Raw genomic sequence first — 20,073 nt, 5'->3', positions numbered from 1 at the left:
GGCAAGCAGCACCTGCTCTGTGATATTAATTCTGCTCCAGAAAAAGTGTAAAATGTTTGTCAGTTGCCCTAATTTGCTCAATGTATCTTAGCTGCAGTAATGGAGAAATGTAGAGCACTGCAACTGTTACTTAATGATGCATTGATATGTGCTTCAGGGTAGCTACACACTGGTCAGTTAGAGGCATTTGAACGTGTTCCGTTGTAAAAGTAGCAAAGCTGGTATTGCTGACTGATAAACTAGGGATTATCTGCCACAGTCTTACTTACCCCAAAATGAACTAGTGAGTACAGAAGCGACAGATAGGCATAGTAGTAGATGAGAAGTACCCGAAGCGCTCACAAAAGTTCAGAATGAATGGTAGATATGTCCAATGATGCATTCAAATGTGAGGGTGAGCAAGAATTGTTTTATTACATTTTCTCAAAACACTGTTTTTATGGTATAGCATCAAAGGAAAAAGCATTCAGCATGCGTTTCATCACTTTTTCAAGGCTGTAGGTCTGTTATGGGTCGTTTGCCCATATGGCAAAATATTTGGGTGAAAGCGATGCCAAACTCTGTAAGAGTGTGAGAAAAAGAAAATATATATTGCTCAGCCCAAATGCGTAAAATTTAGAGAAGCTTGCCGCCACCACAATGATTGGCGGCAATGTAGGTACATCAATAAATAACACTTATTTCATCCAGCCAAAATGCGACTTAAGCGTGGTCTTGCTCTCAATGTAAAAGTTTGCCAAATAGTAAAAAAAGGCCACGATATGCTAGATGCAGTGTCTGTCGATTTCTATGCAAAGTCAGAAGAGGGGCCTGCCTGCCCACAAAAACAACTGCTACATCTAGAAGTCTTATGACCATGCTTCACCTTGCCCTGTTTCTGGCAGGCAGCACCTGCACTGTGATGTTAATTCTGCTCCAGAAATAGTGTTTAATGTTGTCAGTTGCCCTGATTTGCTCTACTTTTCTTAGCTGCAGACATACAGAAATTTAGAACACTGTAGCTGTTACTTAATATTGCATTTAAAATGTGCTTTAGGGTAGGTGCACAGTAGTTAAAAATGCATCTTGTTCCGTTGTAAAAGTAGCAAAGGTGGAAATCCCGACTGATAACCTAGGAATTATCTGCCAGTATTGTACCCCGTAATGAGCTAGGGAGTACAGAAGGAACACCTAGGAATTGTAGGAAAGCTGGAGAACCGTTCAACTGCAGCTAAATATAGAGGCAACTTGAGGTATTAATATTTGTGCTAATAAAAACAATAATTACTATATTATGCCCCTTACATTGCTTTACTGTAGAAGTGGTATCTGCGTCTGGCTGCCGTCCATTCCAAACCCAGCCAAATTCTGCCATAGTAGGCTCCAGTTTACTCAAAGGATGGCTCAAGGTTAAATTAGGTAACCTAAACATGGGCATGTTTATAATTCGAAGCTTTCTCAATTAGGGTCCTCAGTTGCAAATAGTGGTCAGTAGTTGAGAATCGGTCACAGAATCTTGATTTTTAATTTTGTATAGCGCTCGAATGCCCTAAGGCACTGTTGCAGCCATGGGTTGAAAGTGGTGTATAAAGGTGCTGTGTTAGTGACTAAAGGGCCAGCTTTTAAGAAATTTCCAGAAGGACAAGAGATCTGGACAGTTCCATAGTTTTGCTGTCCCCAGAAAGAAACCCCTAACTCCTCATGATGGTCGTTCTGCCCTTGGTAGCACAAGAAGCTTGGCTTCTGAGCATATGACGTTCCTGGATGGTGTGTACCAGATACATCTGTCCTAAAAATAGACTGGACCAATGTTATGCAGTGCAGTAAAAGTTATAAAGAGAGCCCTAAATTCTGTTCTCTTTGCCACTGGAAGCCATTGTAGCTTAATCCAGTCCTGAGACAAAGACTGATATTTTTGAATTCCCAAAAGGAGCTGAGCTGATTCATTCTGTAGCGTCTGAAGTTTGAGGAGTCATTTATGGATGCCCATAAATAGGGCATTGCCATAATCCAATTTGGCTAAGGCATGACTGGTAACCACCATTGCTTTGGAGGTGTAAGAGGATAATGGGACATGTTTTCCTGATAATTCTTAAAGTAAAAAAATACTGATGAAACAAAGGCATTCACTGATCTTTATAGTTGAGTTTATTGTCAAATACAATCCCCAGGTTCTTCACTTTCCGCACGGAGAGAGGAGAGTACCCCCATTTCCTGAAGCAGCCAATTTGGCTACCAAAATGAGGTTTGTTTGCCTATTAGACGGACCTGCGTTTTCCCAGAGTTGAGCGTTAAGTAATTTAGCCTCATGCAGCTACCTATCTGAGACAAAGAGGAGCTAAATCTTAAGGCAGTGTCTTCCGGATTGCTGATTGCTAATGCCCTTATTTGGGCATCGTCAGCATATGATACCACGAGAATCAAATGATTTGATAAGTCTTGCCAGTGAGACAACGTAAAGATTAAAAAGAGTAGGGCTTGCCAGGCTGCAACAGTTCCCTTTCTCTCAGCTGCCACCTTATCTCTGTCTCGTATCAATTTTGAATAAAGTTTTCAAGGAACATCGGTAAGTGTTTTAAGTAATTTGTGAAACTGGATTTTACATTTCTCTTCCCTCTTCCTTTAGTTTTTTCCTTTAGATTCAAACCATCACACCATTCTGCCAGGGTGCTGAAACCAGTTAAATTTAGAGTATGATTTCAAATGTTCTTAATATATTTTTGCTCTTTCCATTTGCATGCTTTACCAAATGGTGCCAGTATGCTTTTATATTAAATCAGAACAGTGGAGGCAAAGTCTCAACTTAAAACATCTCCCGTTCCTTAGGATGCAAACACAGCGGATTCTGGTTGGAAAATGTTGGGGATCAACGCAAGCCACACCTCCCTGGACTCCCACAAGTGCCCAACTATCCATCACAAAACGACTTGGTTTTTCAAGGGGGTCACATGCGTTTTTGGTCCCAAGCTCAGTTGCCATCTAGGGAAGCCTACCAAACCCCAACATTTCTGAAAACTAGACACCCATGGAGGTGTGGCTTGCATGGACTCTCCCCAACGTTTTCCTACCCAGAATCCCATGTAAACCACAAATTTAGCTGAAAAAATCTCATTTTTCTCACGTTTCTGTGTAGGAAAGTTCTGGGTTAACCAGGCTGACACAAATTTTCTACCACCCAGCGTTCCTCCAGGTCTCCCGATAAAAATGATACCTCCGGTGTTTGCGGGCCAAGTACCTGTGACGGGCAAGGGCCCAAAAGGTATTGTGGAGACATCAAAATTACCCATCACAAAACAACCTGGTTTTGCAAGGTGGGTCACTTTGGTTTGTGGCCCTGGGCTCGCCGGCCATCTAGCGAAACCTAACAAACCCCACACATTTCTGAAAACTAGACACCTGGGGAGTCCAGGGATGTGTGGCTTATGTGGATCCCCCCCCCAAAAAAATCACATTTTCTTCACAATTCTGTGTGGGATCACCGTGCCGGCACAAATGTCGTACCACACCGCATTTCCCTTGGTCTCCCTATAAAAATAATACCCCGCCTCCCCCGAGAGTGAGCCTGCCTGGGTCTGGCTGCAACATACCTGGGAGGTGCAAAGGTGTGATCCAGAGTCCCATCGCCTGGGCGAGAGGCCCTGTGGCATGCCTGGTCAGACCAAGCCCGCTTATGTCAACATCTTTGTTTCCCCGTTCCATTCATAGCCCAGTGGATCCTGTCACCGGTGGCCTTGTCGACGCCTGCAAGCTGTGGGTCCGGCTGGGGCTCACAGAGTCTACCGGAGGGGGCCTACGGGGTGATGTGACAGAGCTGCTTGCTGTGCGGGCAGAACCCTAGTTTGCGGTGCCTAGAGACAGCCAGAGTGCGCCTCTCAAACCTGACTGCAAAGCGGAGATCCGTGTGACTGGGGTGGACGCGTGGCTTAGACCGGCGGCTGCGCTTTTTCCTCCCCCAGGGCTACCGCAGTACAGCTGGCGCCTGCGACGCATTAGGCCCTGATCAGGAGTTCGTCATCCGGTGGTAGCGGGCCTCAGGCGTGCCCTACTGCAACGCTTCAAACCTGGGAAGGTGGGCCTGCTGTGGGCCACTGTGCTGCTGAGGGAGTCGGCTCCTCCTGCTTTGCCTGGAGCTCCTACAGCGGCATTTGGATTCATGCATTAGTACCAGGGACATGGGTGGTGCATTGACCCGTGATTGCGCCTGGGATTCTGCTCGCTGGTGGTCTGGCACGTGTCATACTGTTAGAGGGTCTGTGCTGCATTCAGCCCTGGGTGGTGGAGGTGGCCGAGCTAGGCCTGATGCGGCTTGCGGTCCAGTGCCCGCTGTTCCCATGAGGCCTGGCCCGTGACATCCCATCTTGCATCGGCATGGCGAAAAACAAATCTCTGGCCCCTCCAATGAAGCAAAGCACCTAAGACCAATATACTACCACTAATGTTGTGGCGGCTGGAGGATCAGATGGTGCGGGGCCCACTCCGGACAATGCCGCCTTACTTTCCGCCATCACATAGCCCCACGACATGGATGCTAAGATTGGTGCAGTTGGGGTAGGAGGTATCGTTTCTTCGACAGGATCTCAGGAAGGGGGTGGACCGTATCACTGAGACCGAAACCAGAGTTTCAACAGTAGAAGACACTGTCACTACTCTCCAACAGCAAGTTAATAAACTGACCGTGGTGACCCAGGTATTGGCTGCATGGTGGAAGATGCTGAGGGGCTCGTCCGGCAAAATAACCTGCGCTTCGTGGGATTCCCAGAGGGCTGAGAAGATTCCTCCATGGAGGCATTCCTGATGCAGTGGTTACGCTCCGTCTGGCCGGAACATATGCTCTCCCTTTGCTTTGTTGTGAAGCATGCCCACAAGGCCCTCGCGAAGAAGCCTCCCGACCCCACGAGCAAGGCCCAGTCCGGTGATCGCCAAACTGTTGAACTACCATGATGGGGATGCAATCTTCAAATTCGCGCGGAGATCAAAACCAAGCTCACATACGGCTCCCGGGACATCATGATATTCCCTGACTATACAAAAATAGTTAAGCAGCAGCGCCAATCGTTTGTGGCGGCCAAACGCCGACTCAGGGAACTTAATCTCCAATACATGCTACTTCATCCTACTCGGATGCGAGTCATCTAAAAGTCGCAGCCTTTGTCCTTTGACTCACCCGAGGCGCTTTTTGCATGGACTGATGAGACTATACACCCTAGGCTGCATACACCACCACCACCACCACCACCACTGAAATCCTATTCCTCCCAGAGAAACAGGCAGGCCCGCCAACAGATATCCACATCAAAGCGAAAGCACAGATTGCGCTCCAACTGGCATTCTCAGGCACAGGGTGAAGACTCCTGACGGGGTGATCGAGTCTCCACAGGGACGAGCTAACCAGCCCCATTTACTGCATCCAAAGACCATCTGCTCGGCCCGCTCTTGTGGGGGTCCACTGGCCGGTTGGGGCCCCAGTGAGGTCTCTGAGATTCTATAGACCCATGGTTGAGGGAGTTGGGGAACCAATTGCTTGGGATCCCTCTGGGCTCCCATTGGGACCTGGGGGTACTCCCTCCGTGACAGATACTTCATGTTCACAGAGGTATTGGGGTGGGGAAGTCAGAATTTCGATGTTACATGTTTTATACTGTTATGGCACCGACACAGGGGTACCGCTACTCTCGAACACACCATCCCCAAATAGCGCCCCCCGGACTGTAGATGGCTGCCCAAATCTCTAGGGATCAACTGGGAGGGATTCACATCATGACGTGGAATGTGCGGGGTATCCTTAAAAAAAGTCAAACCTGGGGAAGGGGCAATCCTAAAGCAGGCCAAACGACTAGAAATCGACATGTTGCTACTACAAGAAACCCAATTGATAGGAACAAGGGCCACATGTTTGGCTTTCTTTTGGTTTGTTCAGATCAGATCTTCTGGGTTCACCCGGGGCTCAAGTGGCACAGCTATCCTAATCCACCATAGGGTCCTCTATAGACCCACCAAGACTTGGACAGACGTCGGTGGGCGATATACACTTGTGACAGGATCACTATAGTCTGTTTCTATGCCCCACACCCACTGGGCCAAGCCATTGTTGACAAGGTCCTACACCTTTGGGGGTAACTAGCAGTGATTGGGGGTGACTGGAATGACATCATGGCGCCTGAGGATATTTGGCGTGTGGAGGGATACCGCCGCTGTGCGGAGGCTTCAAAATTGCATTCTCTGGTGGCTTCGCATGGAGAGCTATTCACACGTCGGAATCGGGATATACCTTCTTCTCAGAAGTACACAGCCTTTCTCTCGGCTGAACTTCTTATTTTTTCCAGGTCTTCATATACATAGGGCTATTGTGGTGTCTATCCAGACACGGGAGGTGTTGTTCATACTCAAATGACACTTAAGCTGCATATAGGGCTCCAGATATCCTGTTTCCTATGCGCATGTCGCCTTGGCACCTATCTAATTCATATTACAAATTCACATTACACCAAGTGATTACACACTATATGGCATCCTACGTAGACACCTCCTCCGGTGTATTCCTGTGGGAAGCTTTAAAGACCACACTACGAGGAATGGATATCAGTTTGTGTGCCGAAGTGTGACAACGCCATGATGCGCAGGTATTTGTTGAAAACCCGACAAAGGGCCTTTGAGGCCATGATTAGAGATGGGGCGGAGCTCTGGATAGACATAATTGGGTTCTCTGCCAAAAACAACTACATCAACTGCCCATGAACGAGACTCGGACGGCATGGTAGGCAACTCAGTGTAGGATATAGCAGTGTGGGGACAAATCGAGTGGGGTGCTGCACCGCTTATGTAAAATCTCATGAGTGCCGGTGCTACGCCATACCGCGAGCAGGCAACATACTGACCCACAAGAGGATGCCCAGGCTTTCGCTGCATATTATTCAGAGCTATATACTAGGCGAGAAGTCTTGTCCTGTGAAGGACATTCTGTCGAACACGATTACGGGTGATGCCAGAGCACAACTTGATGCACCAATTACTGAGGAGGAAGTCACAGATGCACTGTTGGGCCTGCTCTCTGGCTGAACCTCAGGACCCAGTGGGTTCCCATGCGTATTCCTGAAATTATAGAAGTACCAATTAGGAGTACCCTTGCTAAAGGCACTGCAGGAAGCCTTTGAGCCGCAGATCCTCCCACCAGATTGGCGACATGCCGAAATTATGGTGTTCCATAAACCAAGGCGTCCCCCTGAAGTCCCTTCGTGTTAGAGACCTATTTAGTTGAGTCTTGAAGCCAAGCTGTTGGGTTAGATCCTCGCAGACTGTCTCCTCCCACATATATCCAATCTCGTCCACCTTGACCAGGCAGGTTTGATGCCACACCGTTCCAGATGCCATAACATCAGACAGGTCCATAATGCCCTTTCAAAATCGCCAGAACATGGCCGCTTGCGGCCATCCTATTAGCGGACATAAATAGCCTTTGATTCGCTCAGTTTGGAGTACCTGTTTCTTCTCTTGGCCAAAGTTTCTGATGTATATTGGTCTACTGCACACAGACCTTTCCACCTTTTGGGCGAGTGTCGGGGCGCGGTCTGACCGATTTCCTATCCTCAGAGCTACTAGGCAGGGGTTCCCCCCCTTTCCCCCATTATTTGCATTTGTGGTCGAGCCTTTGGCAACATGGCTAAGACGGGACACCCTGGTGCATGCGTTTGAATGGTCCATGGGCCGTCGGAGAGAATCGCACTGTATGGAGATGATGTGCTTTTTTTTTTTTCTTTTCTTCAGATCCAGGGTTCACAGGCCCACGGATGCTGCAGATTCTCAGAGTATTCAGGGAGACCTCTGACTTAAGGACAGACCCGTCAAAGTCAGTGCTGTTTCCTGTATGTGGTGATCAGGGCCGCTGAACCTGGCCACTCATTTCACCCGTGTTGTGGATTTATTTTGGGTACCTTGGTATCTACATATCCCCCAACCCGACCCACCCTTTCTTGGACCTACAACTTAAACGTCCTACTACCGCTCATCCGAGAGGAGATGAAGACATGGTCCTGCTTGCCTCTGTCCCTGCTTGGAGGATCTGCCATTTTTTTAAAATGGTTTCCTTACCACGACTATTATATCAGCTACAGAATTTCCCCAATGATATTCCACAATCCTGGTTTAAGCAGAACCATGCAGTTCTCGCATCATTTTTGTGGGGTGGTAGCCGCACTTGCATACAGTCCACCTACTGCGGAGGTATAGCCGCAGGGATGTATACGCCTACTGCTCCACCTCCCATCTACTCAATATTAATGAATAATGGTACAGCTCAAAGACAGAACTGGCGTGTGCAGTGGAGAGACGAGCGATGGGCAACCAGCCACTGACCGACTTTCTCTATAGTCATATAGGAATAACTCACTTGCCCCCAGCAGCTAGAGTGCTCATCCGCTCATTGCGTCCATGGCTGTGTGACCGTATCTCCCGGACTAAGACGGATTCCGAGGGCAGTGTAAGTGTCAAGTCAATACCTATGTAATTCGCCCACATTTGCCATATTTTACTGTGTTTCTGGGTGCAGCCATATGTCTTAAATACTGCTAGCTCCAAGCTCATACATTTGTCCATAGCTCTCTTCCATCCACCCAGCGAGGGTGGGGAAACCTCGCTCCAATGTTGGGCAACATCTCGCTTTGCCACGGGCAGCCCCAAAATTAAGAGGTGCTGTTTATATCCGTTACCGCCTACCGCCTTCGTACTGTGTAGGAGAACTAATTTAGGTTAGGTTCAAGGGGGATCTCCCAGGACACAATGAGCAGTGAGCAATAGTGTGTAGCCCTTTCTACCTTACTGCTGTGGACCATTATCGCGTGGGGTTTGAGGTGGGGTACTTGGTCTGTGCCAGGGGTTTTGGAAGTTTTATAATATTGGTATTGCTTGGATTTAAGATACACCTGATATTGTCTATATATCCGGGCCACTCCGGCCATATTGTATCGCCAATAAATTTCAATAAAATGTTTTTTTATTAAACGTATTTTTAAAAGAAAATTGCGCTTAGTTTGCTGTGCTATCCCCTCAATCCCTATATGTTTGCCCCTTTTCAGTCGCAGGCGTGTGGCCCATTCACACAAGTGAGGTATTATTTTACTCAAGAGACTGAGAGGAACGCTGAGAGGTAGGACTTTTGTGCAGGCACGTGATCTCAGACAGAAATGTGAGGAAAATTTGATATTTTTCCTGCTAAATTTGAGGTTTACAGTGATTCTAGGTTGGAAAACGTGGGGGATCATGCAAGCCATACCTCCCTGGACTCCATCGGTTGTTTAATTTTCAGAAATGTTGGGGGTTGGTAGGTTTCCCTAGATGCCCGCCGAACCCCGGGGACATAACCCAGGTGACCCCGTCTGCAAAACGAGGTGATTACCATTTTTATTGAGAAACCTGGGGGAATCCTGGGTGGCGGGAAAATTGTGTCAGTCCGGTGATCACACCAGTTTTACACAAACAAACGTGGGGAAAATATGTGTCCACTATTTTTTTTAATTTCTTTTATAGAGCTTTAACACTACTCCTCGCAATGCATGGTGTCAAGGCGCTTTACATCACACATACAGATTATACATTGGCAATAAATCATGTGTGTACAACAATATACATGATGTGTTATATTAGCCAGTGAGGGTTACAAGGTGTAGGAGCCACATGTCCTTCGTACCTCACTGCGCTATATTAGAGGGATTACAATTTATGAACTGCATGTAACAAAAGGCTCTTTGTGTTAAAAGCAGTAACCCGCTTACATAATGTGCTTTGTAGGAGACATATTAACCCTCTATGCTACTTTGATTCACAACTGGAATTAGGAAAAACAGTTCTCCAGAAAATAAATTATCTTCTAATTATTAATATTGCTTGACATTTAGCTGGCACACAAAGATCTCTGCAGCAGGGGCTTTAACCTCATAAGAGATTTTAAAATGCATTGCAATCAAAAGTGCCGGTCTTTTAGCATGGGTGAGCTGGGCCCAGACCTAGGGCACCTATTTTCTAAGGGGTGCATGGAGTTGTGTGCACTTTAAGGTTGTGCCCATAGCAGCACCCTTCTCATCTTTCTCCAACCTTCTCCTTACCTATTTGTTTCTGTACGGTAACGGTTTGCCAGTGTACAGTGGTTTTAGTCCTTCATTGTCATACGGGGGATGATGTTTTTAACACCCCTTTAGCCCCCTTCCTTACCCTCCTTTTACTTTCTCACCCCTGCTGGCACACATCAACACAACCATCATCTGGGTGAGGCAGCTAAACGATCGGTGATTTAGGTGAGCTGGGGGAGGTCCGGGATATTTGTGTAGAGGGGACAGTCCTTGCTCATTCAGGTACTGACTAGTGAACACAGAAGAGACCCCCCTGCTGCCTCATTTAATTCACTGCCATCAGTAAGGTCTCGAAATGTCTCTCCACCCACGACCCAGGGCTCTATCTTAGCAAAGGCTGGCTCTGGCAACCAATTAAGCAGAACATATTTACTGCCTTATTTCTCATTGTTGCCATATTCTTACAAGACATGGCTTAGCAGTTTGGGCTGGGCTGTTCCCATGAGGCACAGGGTCAGACTGATTTGCATATAGCCATGTCTGAACTGGGGTGGCAGAGTGGGCTAAAGAACGGTGATGGATTAAACCCAGCTCTTTTGACTGGGTGTGAGTGTTTGATTGATTCAGATGCTCCGTCCATCACCACTGCCTTTTGTATCGCTTTTGGCCACCATAAGTGTGGCAGGGTATGCTCAGACGTGAGTCCCTTGCTCACTTTGCCACTGGATTCAAGCAAGCCGGGCTGAAGACGGCTGGAATGCCAGAAACCGGTCCTCGGAAGCTTGTTTCCGGTCCAGGGAAGAAATGGCTTTGCAGTTCGGGCTGGACTGTTCCCATGAGGCACAGGGTCAGACTGATTTGCGTATAGCCGTGTCTGAACTGGGGTGGCAGAGTGGGCTAAAGAACGGTGATGGATTCAACCCAGATCTTTTGACTGGGTGTGAGTGTTTGATTGATTCAGATGCTCCGTCCATCACCACCGCCTTTTGTATCGCCATATTCTTACTGGCACAGCTTAAACATTTTTTAATATTTAAGTTGAGGCCCAGATTTTGCATCGGGTTTGCATCAGCATTTTGCCTCAACACCAATGCAAAATCCAATTTGTTCTTAAATATTGTAAGTGTTCAAATGTACTCATGACAGACCTGCTAAACAAATGTGAGGTCTTAAGATCGGATGTCACTTTCTGTGAGGACCTGGGTTGTGAAGCCACATGCAGTGTCCTGTGGTGTGATGTCGCATGTTGTGATGTTACACCCATTCTGCCTAACTTAGTGAGCCCCCCCCCCCCCTTTTTTTTTTTTAAGGACTTGAGCCCTGGTTTAGTATAAATGTTGCGTTTTGCTAAAAGTTGATTTAAGTTTACAGAAGACTATATGTGACACTAAAAGAAAGATCTACAGCAAATAGCTAAACCAAGCGCTAGATATCCCGGGCATCATATTGTGAACAATTCCCCCCCACCCTCCCTAGTGTCTACCATTTCCCTCAGAGTGGGAGGACTTGACTATAATTTACCTATCTCCTATTTCGCATATTCAGTGGAGATTTTACAAATTGTACTTTTTCATATCTGGAAATCTCCATGGATAGTTTCAAGTTGTTTTCCTAAACTGTAGAACACTTTCAAACATGATCTGGACTTTTAAACCCATGTAAATAAACGTCTGACGGTTCCAAGGCATTACTTTTGGTTGCTTTCATACATTGTATGTAAAAACCGATAAATCTGCGCGTTTTTATCGCCTGCTGTCGAGTTCTACTGCTTGTGCTGTTTTTTTTTCTTAAATTGTTTCTTAAATCGCTCAAACACAGCTGAGTTCACAAGCACAGAAAGAGAAAACCTGATACTACTGCCAAACAGACAGGAAATTGTAGTAGACCTTGCAAGCAGGGAAGCGTTGAACCACGCCTACCGCCCAATCAGCTGTCCGGGCTGTTGCTATGTGCGCTCTACTCTGCCTTCTTTGTACAGTAGACAGAAGAAATGCACTGCACGGAAAGACGGGCTGTGCACCGAAAGCATAATGTTTTTGTCTAACCGCTGCAGCCATCTGGATTCATTCGAGAAAAACCCCGCAGCTTTTTTACAACCGATGTTCGGCTTCCTAACACAGGGATTTCAGTATGATTTACAGTGGAGACACAAGACTGCAGAAAGGTGTGTTTTGAAGGAAGTTCATGTTACCCTTATTTTCCAGTCTTTTCATTGTCAAGTAATGTAGCGGTATTTGTCAGGGATAACATATTTTAAAAGTGTGAATTTAGTTTCAACGGAGATGGCATAAAGACTGTAGCTTTGTATTTTTCTTCATGCCCAGTACCAAACAATACACTTCCTGTATTCCAGTCTAGAGGCTAAGATTACTGTATATACAAATGCAGTGTTGTCAAAGTTGTTTTTTTGTAGAATTATAATTTTTTATTTGTAAAAGCGAAGGATACAATTGAATCTTTCGTGGGTACATTTGCCGTACTCTGCTAATTTGATCGTTTCTAGCAGGCCTATGTTGTTTCGTGTCTGTTGTCACCTGTAATGTATGCTCAGATTTGTTACATATCATAAGATGTTAAACGGAATCAAGTTGAGCATCATTTTCATAATTCTTTTGCACACATCCCAGTTAAGTCCTGTTTTATGAAAATAAAGTCTGTGCCATCGTGTTATGATAGACTTGGATGGAAGCCTGTTAGTTGACTATAAACTGGAAACAAAGGCCCCACTATTTGGTTTAATTGTTTTAGTATTGCGTGCATCGAAAGATCACTCGAGCACTATGGCATTTGAAATTAACTTGATACAAATGTCAGCTGCTGGCATAAACTTGAAATTAAGTGGTGATGTGTTTAAATAGGTCGTTGGCTTCCACTGTATCAGAAAGGAAACGCAGTTCTCGAATCGATATGCAACATTTCCACTTGAATCTCTATTTATTATATAGGTGCAGTTCCAAGGATCATTGCTGTGTATTGTATTGCATTTCACTGTATGTGAGCAGTATGTCGGTATTTGTTGTTAAATAAAGCTGCTGTTGGAAAACATCTACAGTTGGAGTTGTAATCAGCCTATTCCTGTTTTTGACCTGTATGGCTGTTATGCCATTCATGGTTAACATATTTCCTACAGTAATTTTCAAAGAGGATTTGTGACCGACTAATATAATCATTAGCTCATTTTGCTTCATAACCTTCAGCAGTTGGCTTGAGACCTTACAGTCACATCTTCGAGTATGTCAGTCTCGTGTTTTTATTTTTATTGGATATTTGTTTGTGTCCTTTCACCTTCATTGTCATGCCTTAAGGGCTGTTTTGTAGACTGACAAAAGCAGCTGAAAAACATGCATCAGAATGAAAGCAACTCTTCTTTTTCTGTAGTATCCATTTTTCAGATGCTTTTGTCTGCGCTCGCCCCTCTGTACAAACACAAGCATTAGTAAAGCGTTCATTCGAACCCACCAGCTCAGACAACATCATGTTATTGTTTTCTTAACCCACTCTTTTGTGTAGCGTGAGGCCCTGGAAATACTGCTTTTGTTAACAAGTGCTTATTGCCAGGGCACCACGCGGGTGGACGGCGTCCCCCCACTTATTTTAACCGGGAGCTCGGTAACTGGGAAAAAATCGAGCCACCCATTCACTCTTTGGCCTCTCTGGGGCGAGATCGGAGCTCATTCAGAATGCTGCTCACACGCTGGCTTCTCTGATGCAATCGCATCTAAGGGGTGAGCGAGGGTAGGTAATTAGTCAGATGGTGCAAGCCACCTTTCGTGAAGTAACTTCCTGTTTTGACGTCAGCGTCCCCCCACTTCTTTTTTTAGGACTTGTGCCCTGATTATGCTACTAGGATGCCTTTAGATTACCGACAAACTAGAACTGTCATTCAGGGACTTAACATAGGCCCCCGCGGTGCGGGAAGCGAGCTGCAGGGGGCACCCTTAGTACAGTACACAGACCTGAGCCCTCTGGATTAAATCCAGAGCGGGGGTCCCTCCGTGTACATTGCAGGGGGGCCCTTAAACTTATGTTACACCACTGCTGTCATTGCTAAAGATATGACACATGTCCTCATTGAAAACATGAGATCTAGACTGGTGTGCTGTTTTGTAATAATGGTCTCTGCAAAAAATGTATTGAAGTTGTGGTCTGGGCCGAAAAGATGGCATGTTGTCCAGGGCACTGTACGTCTTTGATTTAGCTTCATGAGTGCTGGTGAACACTAAGCAGTTGTACTATTACACATACTTTTGTACCACTAAACATACTTTGAAGATTTTCATCCCAGGATAAAATGTAGGAAAACAGAACAGATGCTTAAGGAATTGCTACCTTGCATGACTACAACTTGAATACAGAGCTTGATGATCACACTTCTGTCTCTTTGTGGCAAACTGTGTCATATGTTACACCACAAGAAAGCAAGACATACCCACTGAGATAAAGAGAAAGCACATGCCAGGAGATGAGAAGATAAAGGTTAGGAGAGAGAACTGTGAAACAATGTGTGGGGATTGAAGAAAGAGAAAGATGATAGGAAGAGTAGACGGAGGCAAGGAGAGGAAATGTAAACCGAGTAATGACAAGGCTGACCTAAATCGAAAAGTGGAATTAATAAAGAGGTAGTATGATGTTACAACGCATTCCGTTGTAACGCATGCCTTTACCACGCATGCGTTACAACGCGAATGCCATTCCCACCATAACCTTTACCACGCATATTTTTACAACGATTTTCGTTGTAAGTTCATGCATGGTAAGGGCATAGTCTTGGTAAAGTTTATTCCCCCACCCCTAAACCCTTCTTACAAATACCCCTTCCCTGCCCTTAACCCTAGAATCGGACCCTGCGTTGTTTTTTTTTTAAATCTAAATTTCCCCTTACCTCTCCACGTCGTCTCGTCTGTCGTCTCTTCTCCATGATCTTCCTTGTTGACGTTGCACATCGTGAAGAGGAAACTGAAGTGTCTTTCCGTTTCCTCTAACGACGTCGATTGCCTCCATGATCGTTACTATCCGGTGTGTTTTTTGGGGCGGGGAGACCCCCCAAGCCCCCTTTATTATTTTAGCATTTACCACACATGCCTTAACTACGTATCTTGTAGTAAAGGTATGCGCGGTAAAGGCTATTCATGCTAACCACGCATGCGTTGTAATGCATGCATGGTTAATGTTATGCGTGGAAACGGCTGTGTCGTAGTGGCCGTTTCCCTATTGGAGATTGATGTGGAGAAACACAAGAAGGAGAGGGTGAGCAGAGTGGAAGAGAAGCCACGCAAGGAGAGCAAATTAAGGAAAAAGTAATTGGGGAGTGATAGAGAAGATTATTAAAACTCACTCTACTCGCCTCCGTCTCAAGAAGAGAGTAGTACTAGGAGTGGAATAAACGAAATTGATTAATTTATTTAAAGTTGACGACAAGAGAGGAAAACCAGGGAGAAGGGGAGTAAAGTGTGATGGAAGAGGAGTAAATCGTGATGGAAGAGGAGTAAATCAGGAGATGGGGAAAAACTTTGACAGTAAAGTGAAGGAAAAATGACAAAAGAGATGAACAGGATGGCTGAAGAAGAACAAATTAAAATGCTTTAGCACAGAGAGGTGAAATGGATTGTGTTAAGTTTAGAACAAATTACTAACTGGATTAGTGGGGAATTAGTAAAAGAAAATATGAAATTAACTTGGGCGATGGACATGTTAGTCAGTTATTTGCATGGAAAAGGAATAGTGGAGGGACAGAAGAGGGAAGGATCGAGAGTTTAAAAATAAATAAATAAATAAATATATATATATATATATATATATATATATATATATATATATATATATATATATATATATATATATATAATTACCTACTGGCGGTCGCCAGTAGGTATATATAGTTAGGACCTAGTTACCATAGGAAATCCCCAACATTCTATTGGGAATAACTTTGGCGCCGATTGAGGAATCTGCTTATAATTTTCCTTAAATTTGCTCATCTACGCTTCGCTCCTTCCCTGAAAGTGTCAGGGGGATTCGTCAAGCGGGGGCCGAGAAAAAAGTGGGGGTCCCAAAACGTGTTTTCCCCATGTTAATTTCCATAGGGACCTTTAGACACAGCTACAGCCCGAACGGCTGAACGGAATTACACCAAACTTGGCAAAATGTTAGGGACAGGTATGCAGTAGTGCCTTTTCTTTATTTGGTGAAAATCCTTCTAGTAGTTGTTGAGAAAATTGAATTTGAGCAAATTTTATATCTATATGCGCTCAACATTCTATTGGGAATAACTTTGGCGCCGATTGAGGAATCTGCGTGTAATTTTCCAGAATTTTGGCCAGCACTGCTCCGCTCCTTCCCTGAAAGTTTTGGGGGGATTCGTCAAACGGGGGCCGAAAGGGGGGTCCCAAAACGTGTTTTCCCCATTGTTAGAACCGGCTGTCTCTAGTTGGCAGAGGTATGCACTTCTGACAAATAGGGACACTCCTTTTCTAGTCAGGGCAAGGGGATCACACCCTTCGATAACCCCTGCTCACCCCCTCGGTAGCTTGGCAGAGCAGAACAGGCTTATCTCAGAGGCTGTGCGTTAAGCAATTATGACCACATACAGTAACACCGTGAATACGCTACAAATGGACACGACACCGTAGTATTATAAAAATAAGTATTTTTATATAAGGCTTAGCACAAGACCAAAATAACGGCAAAACTGTACACAATCGGAATAAATACGTTTAGGAAGGAAAAAGGATAGTTCAAAGGTAGTTTCTTCTGTAGCACGAAAAAGTCTTTTAGTATCAAGCAAATCTTCTTCTTGGAAACACAGTTCTTAGCAACAGGGTAACTCACACGGGAGCTACACAACGCCGGGGCAAAGATAATCCACAGGTTCGGCGTCGACCGCGAGGAGCGCTACGCCGGGCCTGGAGTCACACGGACCCCCAACAACACAGTACCTTAGGAAAAAGAAGCACACGATGATCAGCGGCGTCGAGCAATCCGGCGTCGCGTCTCCGGTGTCGATCAGGCCTCAGCAGGCGTTGTCGATGATGCAGTTGCACAGAGTGAGCAGCGCTCACGGCGTCGAAGGGCACACGGTTGATGCGATCAGCAGCGGGGCAGACACGAGGTCCTCTGGAGTTAGAGCCGTACTCCCACTCACTGGCGTTGCTGCTGGCGTCGGTCGGGCCCAGCGTCCGATCGTCGTGTTTGCTGGTCCTTTTAGAGGTGCTGGATTCACACTTCCAGCAAATAGCACTTTTAGCAGATGAAGTCCTTTAGCCCTGTGACTTCAGCAGGAGACTGGCACTCTTCCAGTCCTTGGAGATTTCCTTAGCAAGCGTGAGAGTACACACACAGTTCCTCTCTCCTGGTTCCTTGGCAAAAATAAAGAAGCACTGCAGGATTCCCCCAACAACAGCACACGGGCAGAAGGGGTAGGCAGTCCTTTAGATCAGCAGGCCTCTTGTCCTTGGTTACAGGGTTCCTTGTCAGAAGTGATCTGATTTCCTATTTCAGGGGTCCTTCTCTTATACCCCTTTTCGTCTTTGATCCCTTTGTCTATGCCGGGGATTTCCCAACATCCTGGGTCTGTGGTGGGTGGAGCTAGGCAGTAGCACCTGGCCTATTCATTGAGCCGGGCTGAGTCCTCAGACGCCCCGCAGGAGGTGGAGCCAGCATTGATACTGGCAGGAGCAGAGCTATCGCCCTCCTGGCAGGAGGTGGGGCTAGGATCGTCCATGGCAGGCACAGAGCCATCAGTCGCTTAGCGGGAGGTGGAGCCAGCATTGTATCAGGCAAGGCAGGCTATCAACAACTACTCTCCCCCTACTCTCAACGTAAATGTCCCACTCATCCCACACTGACTCATCCCGACCTGTGGAGCCACCCAGCTCCTGTCACACACACGCAAGACCAGCAGAAACCAGATATGGTTAGGCAAGAAAATAGACACTTTCTAAAAGTGCTATTTTCGAACCCAGAGTCCAAAAACCATCCACACCAACGGATGCGTAATTAAACCCCGAGTTCAGGGATACCAAACTCGACATTGCACCATGCTCCCCGAGCCAGTTAGGATTATAGCGTTAACAATCCCGGCGGCCCATTCTATCCAACGGAGAGCAGGCTACCTCGCAATAGTGAAGCACGAAGATGGCGGCACTTCACTATCAGGACATGCCAACTTGGTCAGGCGTGTCCTACCTTACACTTACAATGCACCCTGCCCATGGGCCTACCATAGGGGTGACTAACATGAAGTTAAGGGAAGGTTGGAGGGGCTGGCAAGTAGGGATACCTGCGCAGCCGGCGTGACAGTACAGGACTGCACGTGGGTCTCGCAATGACCGACCCGTAGACATTCTTTTACAAGGCCGCTCCTGTGGGTGGCACAACACGTGCTGCAAGCCCACGAGCGGCATTTGTATTTACAAGCCCCGGCACTCCTGGTGCACTAGACTAGGGACTGATAGTAAACCAAATAAGCCAAACATGGATACAATAGATACATCATTTTAACATAGGGAGCACTTGCGCTATGGCACTGATCAGCAGTGACACGGCGCCCAAAGCATATACCAGCAAAACATCGTAAAACAGTAGAGGCAAACAGAAAAAATGGAGGAGAGACTCAAGCCAATGATGTCAGGTCTAACACGTGTCCCCTCCAGCTGAAATGTGGGGAGAACTACCCTTAACCTAGGGAGTCCTCATCACTAAGGCGGAAAAATCTGGACAGACCATCAGCATTGGCGTGATCTGTACCAGGGCGGTGTTCCACCGTAAAGTCCATCCCCTGTAGAGCAATGGACCACCTCAACAGTTTTGGATTCTCACCCCTCATTTGCATCAACCATCTGAGGGGCCTGTGGTCTGTCTGAACCCGGAAGTGAGTCCCAAACAGGTAGGGTCTCAGCTTCTTCAGCGCCCAGACCACAGCAAATGCTTCTCTCTCTATCGCACTCCACCTCGTTTCTCTGGGAAGTAACCTCCTGCTGATGAAGGCTACCGGCAAGTCTCGGCCCTCTTCATTCACCTGAGCTAGAACAGCCCCCACGCCATGCTCTGAAGCGTCCGTCTGAACAATGAATTCTTTCGAAAAATCGGGTGCTTGGAGTATAAGTGCTGTGCACATTGCAGTTTTCAGGGTGTCAAAGGCCGTTTGACAGGCATCAGTCCAGATCACGTTTCGTGGCTGCTTCCTGGAAGTCAGCGAAGTCAAGGGGTGCACAATGTTGCCGTAATCCTTGACAAACCTCCTGTAATAACCCGTGAGTCCTAAGAAGGCTCTCACCTGCGTTTGGGTTTTGGGCGGTGCCCAAGCCAGGATGGTATCAATCTTGGGTTGCAGGGGGGCCACCTTGCCGCTCCCTACTTGGTGCCCCAAGTACACCACAGAACCCTGCCCAATCTGGCACTTACTGGCTTTGATTGTGAGGCCTGCTCCGCGCAGGGCCAACAACACTTCCTGGAGGTGGCGCAAGTGTTCCTCCCAGCTGGCGCTGAACACTGCGATGTCGTCCAGGTAGGCGGCACTGAATTCCTCCAGTCCAGCCAAGACCTGGTTGACCAACCTCTGGAAGGTGGCAGGGGCATTCTTCATTCCAAAGGGCATCACCCGGAACTGGTATAGCCCATCTGGTGTGGAGAATGCTGACCTCTCTTTTGCCCCATCAGTCAAGGCGATCTGCCAGTACCCAGACGTTAAATCGAACGTACTAAGGTACCGGGCAGCCCCCAACCGATCGATGAGCTCATCAGCTCTGGGGATGGGGTGCGCGTCAGTCTTCGTGACTGAATTGAGCCCTCGGTAGTCCACGCAGAACCGGAGTTCCGGTGAAGCACCAGGCGCTGCAGCCTTCGGGACCAAGACCACTGGGCTGGCCCAAGGACTGCTAGAGGACTCAACCACCCCTAAGGCAAACATTTTGGAGACCTCCTCCTTAATGTACGCTCGGACCTTGTCAGTCACCCTGTAAGCCTTGTGCTTCACAGGAGGGCTGTCTCCGGTGTCAACGTCATGGACACACCAATGCGTGACACCCGGAACCAAGGA

General features: G+C 46.8%; 1 protein-coding gene across 2 annotated transcripts in view; it reads left to right on the top strand.

Annotated features, from left to right (window-relative positions):
• Positions 1–20,073, top strand: part of ATOSA (atos homolog A) — a 450,421-nt gene that overhangs the window by 17,789 nt on the left and 412,559 nt on the right. Inside the window, exon 1 of one of the 2 annotated variants that reach the window (XM_086958312.1) lies at positions 12,014–12,201. The exons of the other annotated variant lie outside the window; for it this stretch is intronic. Coding sequence (XP_086814438.1) covers positions 12,168–12,201 — 34 coding nt within the window. The 5' untranslated portion in view covers positions 12,014–12,167. Of the gene's footprint in view, positions 1–12,013; positions 12,202–20,073 lie in introns of those variants that run through there. 2 annotated transcript variants of the gene reach the window in all.

Source organism: Lissotriton vulgaris, chromosome 2_1 (assembly GCF_964263255.1).
Source record: "Lissotriton vulgaris chromosome 2_1, aLisVul1.2, whole genome shotgun sequence".
Lineage (NCBI taxonomy): Eukaryota > Metazoa > Chordata > Amphibia > Caudata > Salamandridae > Lissotriton > Lissotriton vulgaris.
This window is presented reverse-complemented; position numbering and strand designations above follow the sequence as displayed.